This window comes from Podarcis pityusensis, assembly GCF_964106645.2.
Source record: "Podarcis pityusensis genome assembly, chromosome: 6".
NCBI lineage: Eukaryota > Metazoa > Chordata > Lepidosauria > Squamata > Lacertidae > Podarcis > Podarcis pityusensis.
In genome coordinates this window covers 51703836-51718114 of record NC_138030.1, presented here as the reverse complement: position 1 = coordinate 51718114, position 14279 = coordinate 51703836, and the positions used below count along the sequence as shown (strand labels likewise).

The window sequence follows — 14279 nt, the reverse complement described above, 5'->3', positions numbered from 1 at the left end:
CACAGTGCTTCTGAATCACCCTATCCGTGCAAGGATACAAGTGTCTCATTTACCCATTACTCTCTCCCACTCTGAACCAACAGGGTCCCAATGAACATTCACCACATTCGCCTGCACTGAAAGCAAGAAACAGTAAGTGATATAAACCTCCTATTCAAACTGCTCTGTAAACATCTATTTGTGTATTTTTTATTTGCCTTCCCTCCAAGGAGATCCAGGTGACATACACAGTCACCCTTTTTATGCTCACCACAACATTATGAGGTGGGTTAGGCTGAGAGATGACCACTTGTCTAAGATCACCCAGTGAACTGGTGCAATCCAGATATTGTTGGGACTCCCAACTCCCTGGGCATGGCTGGCTTAAATGCCCAAGAAGCAGACTGGAGGGAAGCCATGGAGACATCTCCTCTCTGGTATACTCCCAAAGCCGTGTCCCCAAGCTCACCCATGAAAGGCTGCCACCACAGGCGAGCCCCAGCAGACAGTGTGGCCAGTAAAGGAGGAAGTGATGTCATCTCCCAGCTGTACCAAAGCTAGAGGGGTGCCCACAACTGTAGGCTGCATTGGACCACAATTGCCGCCTCCCCGCAGCTAGCAGGTAAGTGGCCATTGTAAATCTACTCTGGATCTCCTAACAATTCTCAGCATCCTTAACAAACTAGTTTCCATGATTCTTTGTTTAATATGATGTAATACTGCTTTAAAAGTATACGGCAGATGGTGCCTTAGACTAATGGGAACATTTGATTTCTGCTTTGCCTGAATTAATCAGTTCATGATCACATTAATATTACTTCAACTTAGCAAACCCTCTATTTCACCCATATACAGAATTCTTCACCACAGCAAGAACGATTACTGCTCTATTAGGATTACGGTCTATGAGTACTATAAGGCCTGTTACATGCTGGAAAATCTAATTCTGTACACTGTATGATAAACACTATGGCTTAGTTCAGATGATCCCCCATGGTTTAGGATGCAATTCCTATGAACACTTACCTGAAAGCATAGCTGAACTCAGCCAGATTTATTTTTCAGGACATCTGCATAGGACTATGCTGTTGAGAATTTATTACAGCTTTGTGTGCTTCTCTCTTCCTCTACTGTCATGTGCTTCCATTTCCAGGTTGTTGAAACCATAGTTTGCCACAACGTCGGAATCAGGCAACTATGGTTAGCACAAGCTTCCAGTTCACAGTTTAGATATTAATGCTAACCATCGTTTGCTTGGTTTTGTATGTCATTGCAAACTATAGTGTCAGCAATCCAGAAATGGGGGATAGAATAAACATGCAAGGGGGAGAAAATGTGTAAGAGAAAGTGTACAAGCCTGCTGCACATTTCCAGCCCCCTCATCCCCTGTGGTCATCTGTATTTGCCCAAATGTGACTTTCTGATCTGCATACTCAATCTCTGAAGAATTAGTAAGGTAGACCCAGAAGCCAACTGAACAGCACAATCTTTATCATTTGTTTTCAGGTATCAAGAAACAACCCTAGAGTCATATTACATTTAGCCAAAATTTCTATCCTGGTCCAATTTTGATGACAGCTGAAAACAGTCTAAGGGAAAGAGGACACAGCTCACATCCTACATATTTGTATCAAATAAGCCATAAATATATCTGGAGTCTGCCAAGTTTATCTAGTGTTTAGCTTTAAATCAAGTGTCAGTTTAATTTCTAGCTGTCATGACAGCACATCTATTAAAGATTAACTAGGGAAAAAACATATGCAAAATATTTATCAAAAGCTTAGCCAGAGATTAAACACTGTTCTGGAAAAAAACAAGCTTGAGTAGTCATTTTATTTGGAGTCTTTACATCAGCACTTGGAATGTCTTTGGCTGGCTGGCCAGCCACACTAAGCTTGCCCTTGAAAGCTAACAGTAAGCACTAGTAAACCCCAGTACAAAACTGGGAAGCAAACTCTTACTGTACAGGACAACATCTCATAAGAAGAGTCAGGCTGCCACCCTGGAAGTGGGAATCTCATGGCAGGGTGGGACAAGTCTATTGGAAGAGAAATAGCACACACTCATTCACTACAGAGAGATACAGAAAATTACTGCAGCAATGAGAACTAGGTGTGATGTACAGTGGTACCTTGGGATAGAGACGCTTCAGGTTACAGATGCTTCAGGTTACAGACTCGGCTAACCCAGAAATAGTACCTCAGGTTAAGAACTTTGCTTCAGGATGAGAACAGAAATTGTGCGGTGGCGGCAGCGCGGTGGCAGCGGGAGGCCCCATTAGCTAAAGTGGTACCTCAGGTTAAGAACAGTTTCAGGTTAAGAACGGACCTCCAGAACGAATTAAGTTCTTAACCCAAGGTACCACTGTAGTGGATAACATGTTGAACTTCAACCTGGGTTCAGTTCCACAAAACTCTTTCCTTTAGTTATTTACGTGGAGGAAATTACCATTTGAACTTTTTTTGGTGGAGAAGGAATAACTTCACATTGCTTGGACTGCATTCCAAGTTCTCCCACACTCCTTCCCCCTAATGTTTTAAATTTAGATTTTAAGCACCTTAGGGCATCGCCAGTCTCTTATTTGTGTTATTGTATGCTTTGTGATGGTGCTATATAAATAACAAACAACTTTTCAGCTTTGGGAAAGCAAGTAGTTCTGTGCTAACTCTCTGCTTCAGCATGCTGCACCTTCATTGTTTTTGATGCACCACTCATACAGCATAGAGCAGGGCAGGAAGTGCTCAGTGGTTGCTTAGCAACTGATTAACATCTTCCACAAGCAGTGCAGGACCTTTTCCTTGAGACAGCTTTTAGTGGCAAAGAGTAACCCAATACAGAAGCAGTGTTCTAATATATACTAGGCTTCATTCATTTAATTAAAAATGGTTATTTTCACACATGTCTATGAGTATACCTGTACTGAACCTTTAGAAGGAAGCAGGCTATAGTCCAAATAAATACACACAAACAAACAACCTGCTGAACAACAAATAATTTCTTGGCACATTTACTTTATTTTCTATTCTATTCTATAGTCCTATTCTTGGCTGACAGTATTGTAATGACTTTATTCAAAGCTTGGTATGGGCAGCGTCCATCAGCTGGTTGCCATCTCTCAAAAAGATTACTGCAGAACTGGAAGGGATGCCCAAAAGGGAATCCTAAATCATCAGAAGGGTGGAGCAATTCCCCTGTGAGGAAAGGTATCAGTGTTTAGGTCATTTTTCATTTTAAAAAGGACAGAATAAAGGAAGTAGTTCTTTACATAGCACATAGTTTAACTATGGAATTTGCTACCACAGTATGTGGTGATGGCCACCAACTTAGAGGACTTTAAATCAATTCAAGGAAAGCATAAGACGAATCAGCTCAAAGGCCTATCCAGTCCAGTTCTGACAGCGGCCAACTAGATGGCCCGTGGGAAGCTGAAAAGCAGGGAGAGAAACCCTATCCTACTGTTACTGAATGCTGTTCAGAGGCATGCTGCCTCCAATCCTGGAGGTGGTTCACAGCCATCATTTCTAGTGGCCACTGACAGTTTTCTCCTACATAGATTTGTCTAACCCCCTTTTCTGTAACCTAAATGGCTGGTGCATGAGTCGTAATTCAGCTTTACCAGAATGTGATTCAGGTCATACCTAGGAAATAAAAAGGCCAAGCAATTGCACCGATTCTCCTTCATTCCTGTTTTGTAGTAATCCTATCTCAAACACAGGAACCAAGCTTCGTCCCTGGAAATAACACTCTGGGCTCAAAGTGGAACAGTTGACTTAGTTCTGAAGTCTAGTAGTTGAACTGGGTGCTCATATGAGAAGTGGTTTAACATAGAAACCTGGATGGAATAATTTGATCTAAGAAGCCTTGTTTACAATCAACAATATGCACTCTGAACACTATTATCACTGGCTTTTCTGACAGAGACCTTTTAATCTATAATAATTTTCCAAAGCATGTGCCTACACAGCAAACAAGATCCTCATCCTTTCATTCACACATAAGTATATTTTAATATTTTCCCTAAATAATTCATTAATCTCCACAACTAGTGAACTAGAATAACTGAAGCAGCCATCCTGAGAACCTTGTGCCTTTTGCAATTACTACCTAAGATTTCCCCCCTGTTGTAGATTACAGTTGCTCCAGAATTTGAACATTTTCACATGATGTCTGCAAAACCTTCAAGCAGCTACTCCAATTATATGATTTGGGAGCTGACCATAGCTGGGAATTGCTCCCTAAGTCCTTCTGCAATGTTTCTACTGTCACAAAATATTTCATTATCCACCAAGTCTCGTTCTTATAGAGTAATTCCAAAATCTATGATCAGGGCACATTTCTGCAACCAGATCTATTTAACATAGCTTTCTCATATCATTTTCTTATTTGAGAAGTGAGGAAGTGTGATGGCAAAGAGTTCCCTCATTCAAAGCCCACTGAATCACAAACTCATTACCTAGTCCTAGTCTTAAGCAAGCCACTGTTCTTTCAGCCATCTTTGATGTGGGGATAAAAAGGTAAAGGGACTCCTGACCATTAGGTCCATTTGTGACCGACTCTGGGTTTGCGGCGTTCATCTCGCTTTATTGGCCGAGGGAGCCGGCGTACAGCTTCCGGGTCATGTGGCCAGCATGACAAACCGCTTCTGGCGAACCAGAGCAGCTCACTGAAACGCCGCTTTTACCTTCCCGCCAGAACGGTACCTATTTATCTACTTGCACTTTGACGTGCTTTCGAACTGCTAGGTTGGCAGAAGCAGGCACCGAGCAACGGGAGCTCACCCCATCGCGGGGATTCAAACCGCCGACCTTCTGATCAGCAAGTTCTAGGCTCTGTGGTTTAACCCGCAGTGCCACCCGCGTCCCAGTGTGGGGATAGTACTGGCTTATTTAATAGGGTTCTACCGGTAATAAAAATCCCTGAAATAATGCATGTAAATAACTTTGAACACTTGAAGTAATTCTGTATGAGCATTAAACTTTGGGAACTTTGGTGAAGAAGCAAGGGTATAAACTTCAAAAAGAGTGGTGGTCATAGAAACTGCTTGCTGCTCACAGGATTAGTGTTTTTCTGTAACAAGGGAGAAGTGCTGAATACATTTTGTTACCAGGAGGCATTGCTAATACAGTACATCTCTGCACACTGCCAGCAAGGTGCAGCTGCTCAGTAGCCAGTCAGCTTTCTGCTTCTCTCCATCACTCTTTGCTAGCACAATATCTTACTGAGCATGTTCAGCCTTCAGTTCTGAAACACCCACATCTAATCAGACCACCCCAATTTCAACTGTGTTGTCTGCTGCATAGCAGCCTGCTGTCCGATTACAGAGTTGCCTGAGACCAAGGATATGTGATGGTGATGAATGGCTAAGATTACATGGCTCTTCCTGAACCAGCTTGTCTTTTCATAAACATTTCCCTCACCTTAAACACATCACCCTTTCAAAGGCCAAAGTGAAGGCCAATCATGGGGCATCATGAACTAGTTGGAGAATGGCTTGCCTGTGGTGGAGACGTTTTCCCTCATGGTGAAAAACATACCCAATGTCTTATCCCTTAGGCAAGCAAATATGTTGAAAAGGAGCAAACAGATAAGGCGGGGACTGACAGGGCTCGGCAGATGTGCACAAGTTCCCAGTACAAGCCACAAAACAGGATTACCCAGGCCAAAATCGTGCTATAATTTCAGAATCCCTCACTGGAAAAGTAGAGGAAAATGATACCACATTCTATCTCTTCAGAACGCACACATGCACAGGTGGACCCCGCACCTCAAGGAAAGTAGCTTGGGAAACAAACCATTTGTTGTTTTCCTAAGAAGAAGTATTATCCAGCACCAACTAACAGTTGTCACACTGTCAGTTACATATGCCACACCAATCGTCACATTTCCAAAGCTAAGAAATTTTTAATTGCTAGTTGTGAACTCAGGACTGTCAATATAGGGTGTAGTATGTACACACACAAACAAACCCACATTCAGAGCTATCTGTTTGCTGGCGCAGTAGGGAATGGAGGTAAGCAAACACTTTCTAGCAAATAGATCAATTGCTCCAGCCAGCTGAAACTGACAATTGCTCTATCCCTGACCTTGCATTTGGAAAGAAGATGGGCTCATGAACTCATTTCCACATGACAATGCTCCAGCAAAGTGATTTGCTTGCCTGTGAGAATAGTGGAGAGTTCTTCTCAGTCCTGTCTTCTCAGGCTCAATTGAAAGCAGCTCAGTGATGGCCTTTTGTGCTATAAGTGCAAGAAAGACTCCACTGAAGATGTGTGCAATTAAACCCACTTTGCTTGCTGCTCTTTTGATTCACAGAGACTCCCTGGGCAGGTGTTGCCACACACAATGGAGAAAGAAAACCTAATCTTTCCAGCAAAATGTACCACACTTTGTCGTCCCCCTACCTCATACCCCACCAAAACAACAAAAAACCCCCACAGATGGGAAAGTAAACATATTTTATTGTAATTTCTCTTTTGTGTATACACACACACACACACACACACACACACAGAGTGATTACTGTGATCGCTATTTTAAAAAAGAATATGGCTGCTATCAATATACATGTTTTCTTGCAAAAAGCAACTTCTTTCTATGACTAATGGATGGTGTATGCTGAGCAGCAGCATCCAAGGAAGACCTTATTGTGTGGGTCCCTCTCCTTGGCAAGAGGAGGATGCTTTTCTGCAGGAAGAATGCTGACACAGCAGAAATAGAAGGACTTCATTAACTTTGCACATTTTCTTTCCTGCTCCCCCTCCTTATTATTTATTACCAACACAATCCTGAATTCTGCCTTGATGAATAAGGCCACAGTAAACAAAGCATCTGGCTTGTGAGCAAAGCCTAATAACCAGGAATCTAAGCAAAAATGAAACTGTTAGAAAGCTTTGCCAGAAAAGCATCAGAACACAACCATGCAGCCTGCACAGAAACATACAGATGAGCCAAAAGGAGGAGCAAACACCTATGTCTGCAGGTTAAGGTGAACTGTTGTGATCCTGGTGGAGAGAAATGCAGGGAACTGCTTTAAAATGAGGGGCTCTAAATAGGCTTGTTTGTATTAGAGGTCGCCATAAACTTCTCTGAGCAGCTGAATAAGCTGCAGGGACGTTCTCTTTGCCATCTGCTCCTTTCCCAGAACACCTCCTGCAAATCAAGAGTCAGTCTGCTGGTTTCTATTCCTGTTAACCTCTAATCACCCACAAGGGCCCTTCCTTGCTTTGCTCTTTATCTGCGCCAGCTAATGCGTGAAGTGGCCTTCGCTTCCCATCTGTTCCAGCATTAGTAGAGTTAAAGAACAATGCAGCTTGCTCGTTTCAAGCATTCACTTACACAGATGCCCTGGTATTAACTCAATTTTCCACTGTTTGCAACTACTATCCATATAGGATTTGGAATAATTGCTTATTTCAAAGCCAAAAAATAAAACTTTCTCCTATTTGCTTGGTGCTTTCTTACTGCATGTCAGCAACACAAATCAAACTCCCCCAATCCCCCTTGCCCATCTGATTCAAATTATTAGAAATACAGAATTTATTAACGCATGTTCTTTTAAGCAGGCCTAGGGTGTCTCCTTTTTCCCCAGTCAGGACCCAAGGCATTAGTCAACACATCCACTACTAGGCTGTCATTCCTTAGACAAATGGATTTTTAATCTGCCCATGCATGCCTGAATTAGTAGGCACTACATGCAAGGTTGCTCAAAATAAAATTGGAAATGGAAATGAAAATGAAACCTTGGCATTAATCAATCCCAAATAGTTTGACTTCACTAGCAGTGTCAGCTATATCTATATATCTATCTGTAGTAGACCAGTTTTAGAATGAGGCGAGTTTGTTCTGAAATTCGCATATCATCAACACCCGTGTTCATCAGTAGAGTCAGCATAGTTGGCTATAGCAAGTTGCTTGTGAACTACATCAGCTCACTGTCGTCTCTTCCAACAAAATGAAAAGCTTTGGAAATGGCAAAAATTGATGGAGCACCACTGACTGGTGCTCGTAAGAGTTTAGCCCCACCACACCTCAAACCTAAGAGCCCCCTCAGGGTCCTCCACGCTGCCAATGTCTGAGGAACCACTGGAATGGGGCATTCCTGCCCCAGGATTAGAGATCCCCACACCAGCAGCCTGAGTTCCTGGCCTGATCTCATAACAACAACCCCCCCCCCCCGCAACCCCCCCGCCCCATCTTTCTCAGGGTCAGAGGAGAAGTGGGGGTGGCAAGCCAAGCAGGAACATCACAGGTGCCACCATAGTGCTAGGCTAGCTGTATGTGAGGCTACTTGGCCTAAGGGGGAAGTGAATGGAAGCACCTGTGTGCTGGTCCAGGGGCGGGAGGTTACCGTGGGGCGAGGTCCAGGACCTGAGTCGAGGGTCGGCAGACAGTCCTCCACGGGCGAAGCGGGGTCCACAGCGAGAAGCCAGGCAAGGACAGGAACTCTGGGGGAACAGGACTGGATGCTGGCCGAAACAGCTCTTCAACGACGTTGCTCCCGCAACCTGGGACCGGGCTGACTGGCCTTTATCTTCTCTGAGGCCAGGGGCGGTCCCGGCCCCCAGGAGACCCACCGCTCCTGGCCTTAAGGCGAGCACTCCTCCTGGGAGAAACCAGTTCCCTTCGCCTCTCTGCCCTGAGCCTCTGCAGTTCAGGAGATGCTGAAGGGTTACTGGACCCAGGGGGAGACTCACCTGTAGGCACTGAGCCCTCAACCACCTCCGGAGCCAGAGTGGATTCACCTGGTGCCTGCTCCTGAGGATCCGGCACAGGTGCAGGCGCTTCAGAATCAAGGCCCTGCCCCAGTTCAGCCGGCCCTGGAGGCGGGGACTCCTGTGCAGGCTGGGATTCCTCCGGTTCAGCCTCTGAATCGGATTCCCAGGCCATCACACCCTGCTTGGATCAGGGCCTGAGAGCCCAGAAAGGTTAGAGCCTCCAGCTCCTCTATAAACTCCTGAGCTGCTTCACTGCCGAAGTAACAGCTCATATCCAAGCTGCAGCCAGTGGCGGAGTAAGGAGGGTGCGGTGGGTGTGGTCCGCCCCGAGTATCATCCCTGAGGGGGTTGACATCACCACTCCACCCCTGGGATGCTCGCCACGGGCGGCGCCCCCCAGGATGCTAGCCTTGCCCTCGCAGGTGGCTAGCCCCCAGGTGCACAGCATGTGCACCGCTCCAGGTGCCAGAGCAGCTAGCTCCGCCTCTGGCTGCAGCCTTGACCTGGGAAAATTTACAATGCTGTATTAAGGAGAAACGAATCCGTTTCTTCTGTTTTGCCAATAGATGTGGTCATCTTTTGTTAACTGTCAGAATGAACAGTCTGATTAAAGTCCAGCTTGTTTTATTAAATTTGTTTTTAAAAATAAATCCACAATTCATTAACTAACATTTTCAACTCTAAAATGATAGTTAACATGAAGGTTTTCCCCCCACATGCAATACACATTGTACTATCAAGTTGCCTTATAAAACACAAATAAGCTGAATGCTGAAACACAGTTCCTGATAGCCTGACTCATAAAATCAGCACACACCAAACTCTTACTAGAACCCTTTTGCATCTCTCAAACACCAAGCTTAATGGGGAAGGAGGGATTTCAGATGTACATCCAGTAGTCAAGATCTTCCAGTTACATAAATAATATCTGCTGACACTGCAGTCCAACACATGGTATGCAAATACACCAAAGTAATTAAACGGTTTATTTTGTTTCAGCTATTGCAGGGAGCCAAGAACATTTCAGATCTCCTTGAGCTGTTCCAAAGATCTGCAGAGGTCCCACCTAGCATCAGCATCCCTGCCTGAATAAAAATTGAGTTATGTCTGCTTAATCCTGTTAATCGGTCATAGTCTCCTTGTACCCATTGTCTGTCTCCTGGTTTGCGTTCTTCCCCGCCAACCGCCCCCCCCCCAAAATACTTCAGTGCATGGAAACGTCCTTTGCTGTCTGCATTCCCAATCTCAGTGATGACCTGCTTTTCCGTGAGACAGCCTCCCTACCACGTCTGTAAGTTTTCCAGGCCTTTTGTTCTCTTTGGGCACATCCAGACTCCAGGCAGCAGAACAGGCTTATTGATTGCCTCTAGCCAGAACAGCTTCTTGGTGACAGCTTGGTTAGTAAGGCGTAAAATGAGGGGTTTTGTCCTGATATGCATATGGCTAGACATGTAAATGGAAAACTAGTATTAAAAACCACTATTAAGTAAATATGCTGCTGTTTAAAAAATCCTACAGCTGTCCTTCTGAAAATCGCAATAGTCAAGCCCATGAATGCCTCATTCCCCTTTTCAAGAAACTACGAAGGAGGCATTTTATAGGTTATTGTTACCACTCAAAACAAGATGGAAAGCACACAGAAAATGTTGCTCAGCCCTATGTACAGCTGGATGCTGCAATATAAAATATATATTCACACATAGAGCAAGTTTGAAATCTGCCATTACCCCTAACAATGGGTGGCCAATAAGTACTTCATGGGGAAGGAATAATGTGCCCATTATAATTGAATAAATGTTGTGGTCTAAACCACTGAGCCTCTTGGACTTGCTGATTGAAAGGTTGGTGTTTCAAATCTGCACAACGGGGTGAGCTCCCGTTCCTCTGTCTCAGCTTCTGCCAACCTAGCAGTTCGAAAGCATACCAGTGCAAGTAGATAAACAGGTACCACTGTGGTGGGAAGGTAAGCGGCATTTCTGTGCACTCCGGCTTCCATCACGATGTCCCATTGCACCAGAAGCGGTTTAGTCATGCTGGCCACATGACCCAGAAAGCTGTCTATGGACAAATGCTGGCTCCCTCAGCCTGAAGCAAGATGACCGCCACATCCCATTGGCTGCTTCTAAACTTAACGTGTGATGTAGGCAACTATTTGACACAGTTGCCACTAGGTAAGTACACATATCTCTTACTACCTTTCACTTCCAACTAGTTCTTAAGGACACAGTAACATTTGCTTCATTTTGTGGAACAGGCCTCTTTTTAAATAAGAGTTCCCACCTTTCAGCTTCTCTGGCAGCCAGTGCTAGTTATTTTGTGGAGAACTTGATCGCAGGACCAAAAGCAGCAGTGGTTTGTTTGTTTGTTTAAAATGTTTATATCTTATCTTTCCAGTAACAAATCCCAAGGCAGCTTTAAAAAGAACAATAGTGGCAAACAGCAATACAAAAAAGAGAACAGACAAATTTTGTTAACAGGCAACATAAATACAACAATTCTGCAAAATAACTCAAACATCAAGGCTTCCTACAGAGCAGCTATATTTTTAAAATTATTTATTCAAAACATGTTTAGGTTGCCTTTAAAGACAAAAAGCTCATCTGAAGCCAGTCTGAAGAAAATCTAAAACCATAAAACCACAAATTCAATAATTCACCACAATTTGAAAACAACAGTTTACAAAAAATTCCAAGGAAACCAGCTAAGCTATGGCTAAAACTAACAGGCAGTTTAAAACACAATACAGCATCTATAATCCAAAAAGCCAGAAGCATTCTTAATTACAATCACCCCTTTTAAAGGCCATTCAGAGCCCCTCTGTAAGACAAAACCTATGGGAGCCATGCCCCTTGGAAGGGAATGCCACACATTAGGTGCCAATGCTAAAAAGACCCTGTGCCTCATATCTGCCCATCTAACTGACTTTATCAGCAGGCTAGCAAGCACAGCCTCTGAGCAAACTCAGGTCACACCCATGCTATCCATTTAAAAAATCATTTAACACATTTGGCTCTGTTCAAAGAATTCTGGGCACTGTAGCTTGTTAAGTTTGCTGGGAATTGTAGCAATGGGATGGGTAAGCTACAGTTTGCAGTGAGAAGCCATGTACTTTAAATGTATGGTGTGGATGTGACATTTAACTAGCTTCCTTAAAAATCAAAAGAAAGGTCTTTACACTGCAGCAGAAGGCCATCAAGAAACAAGGTGAGCCTCCCTAGGCAAAGGATTTTAAAGGCTTGACACAGGGAGGAAATATAATTTCTGAAAAGAGAGTTGTCAGGATAGAAGCTTGCCTTAAAAGACACACACACACACACACACACACACACACACACACCAGGGAATCCTTCATCCTCTCTGATCTCATGTATGGACAGAGTCATCGTGATTACAGTGGCACCTCAGGTTACAAACGCTTCAGGTTACAGACGCTTCAGGTTACACACTCCGCTAACCCAGAAATAGTACCTCAGGTTAAGAACTTTGCTTCAGGATGAGAACAGAAATCGTGCTCCAGCGGCGCAGCAGCAGCAGGAGGCCCCATTAGCTAAAGTGGTGCTTCAGGTTAAGAACAGTTTCAGGTTAAGAACAGACCTCCGGAATGAATTAAGTACTTAACCCGAGGTACCACTGTTGTGCTTTTTGTGCGGCTCAAGTGACAACATTTAGTAGTGCCACGTATGCTCCTGGGCTGAATCCTCATGGCATTGTGTCCTGATGAGGTTTAACCAGACCTCCAGCATCTTCTCTTTAGGTACACAAACATCCATTGTCATGGGCAAATCATGTCTGCTCTTGATTTAAATTCACATTTCTCTCTGCTCAGAATGTATTCATACAATACAAAACAGCAATCTGAGACAGCTGAAAGGATGCATGTTCAGGATTAGAAAGAACCCAAGTTGCCTCTTAACACATTTAAATCACTGAAATATACTCAGAGTCGCACAGTGATTTCCTGCTCTTTATTCAGCTCATAGTGGTGAGGAGGAATGAATGAATGTCCCCTCACAGTATCTGCTTTATATACATTATTTACACAATGGGCTGCACATGATTGGCTAATTCTGGAATTCTACTGTAAGCCAATCAGGTTGTGGATTCACTTCTATCTGGAGCAGGATTGGGTGGTTCCTGCCAACCAATCATACTGCTGCATTGTTCTAGGACCAATCAGACTGCTGCATTCTGAATCCTATTGTTCTAGGACCAATCAGACTGCTGCCTTTTGGATCCTATTGTTCTAGGACCAATCAGACTGCTACAGTTTGGATCCTATTCAACTCAGTACATAACACCCCTCCCCTCTAAGTTCCAGTCCTGCCCGGGAGGTCGCATTCATAGTCCTCAAGGTATGCCGGCGGCCTACGTGTGCGTTGTGGCCTGGGGTGTTCCCTGGTCCGGGCTCCGGGTTCTGGCTCGTGTTCCAAGGATGCTGGCTGTGATGCGGCTGTTTGGTCTGGTGCAACCGGCTCGCTCAGTCGTGGTTCTGGTTCCGGTGTCCTTTCGGCCTCACGGGTCCTCTCTGTATTTACTGATTCTGCCTCTCCTGCTGGCCCCTCCTGCTCTATGGGCCTCACTGCCCCGCTGTTCCCTTGGGACTCCTCTGACCTGTCCTCCTCCTGGTTTTCTCCCGGGAATCGTCGCCGTATCTGGTCGCAGTGGCGGCGCCAGCATTGCCCCCCATCCGTTAGCACCTCGTACGACACGGGGCCAGTGACCCTGGTGATTGTGGCGGGTACCCATGCTGGGCCTGCCCCAAAATTCTTTGCGTACACTGGGTCCTGGGCCTCGAAGGTCCGGGGGTTCCTGCCTTCCCCCACCACTATCTCATCCTGAGCTCTATCGGGGTGAAGGCGGTCCAATCTGATTGCAAGGCGCCGACCCATTAGTAGTTCAGCGGGGCTCCGGCCAGTCGTTGAGCTGGGGGTGCTGTGCTGTGCTAGAAGGAATGTGGCAAGGCGGTACTCCCAGTCCCCTTGCGTCATGCGGCGAAGGGTGTCCTTGGTGGTCCGCACCATGCGTTCTGCTTGGCCATTGGTGGCAGGGTGGAACGGCGCCGAACGGATGTGGCGGATGGCGTTCTGCGCTGTGAAGGTTTGGAATTCTCCTGACGTAAATGCAGTCCCGTTGTCTGAGACGAGAGTGTCAGGGAGCCCGTGGGTTGCAAACAGCCTGCGTAGTACCCGGATGGCTGCGGACGTGGAAGTGGACGGTACCAGTGCGACTTCCAGCCATTTGGTGTAGGAGTCCACCACTATGAAGAATGTTTTCCCCTGAAAGGGGCCAGCGAAATCCACATGCAGGCGTGACCATGGTGCTCGGGCGGACTCCCAGGACTGGACTGGGGCCCTTGGGGGATCTGGGCGGGATTCTTGGCAGGCCTGGCAGTGTTTGACCCAGGCCTCTATCTCTCCATCGATCCCCGGCCACCACACATAACTCCTGGCAAGGGCCTTCATTCTTACTACCCCTGGATGTGTCTCGTGTAGGGCTGTGAGGACCCTTTTGCAGAGGGGCTGGGGAACAACGACTCTGCTTCCCCATAACAGGCACCCCTTGTGGGCCGACAGTTCATGTTTGCGG

The 14279-nt window shown here is 45.5% G+C and overlaps 1 protein-coding gene across 4 annotated transcripts in view; it reads right to left on the bottom strand.

Moving 5' to 3' along the window:
- Positions 1-14279, bottom strand: part of ZSWIM5 (zinc finger SWIM-type containing 5) — a 123486-nt gene that overhangs the window by 39413 nt on the left and 69794 nt on the right. Inside the window, exon 1 of one of the 4 annotated variants that reach the window (XM_081009351.1) lies at positions 1006-1030. The exons of the other annotated variants lie outside the window; for them this stretch is intronic. Coding sequence (XP_080865477.1) covers positions 1006-1015 — 10 coding nt within the window. The 5' untranslated portion in view covers positions 1016-1030. Of the gene's footprint in view, positions 1-1005; positions 1031-14279 lie in introns of those variants that run through there. 4 annotated transcript variants of the gene reach the window in all.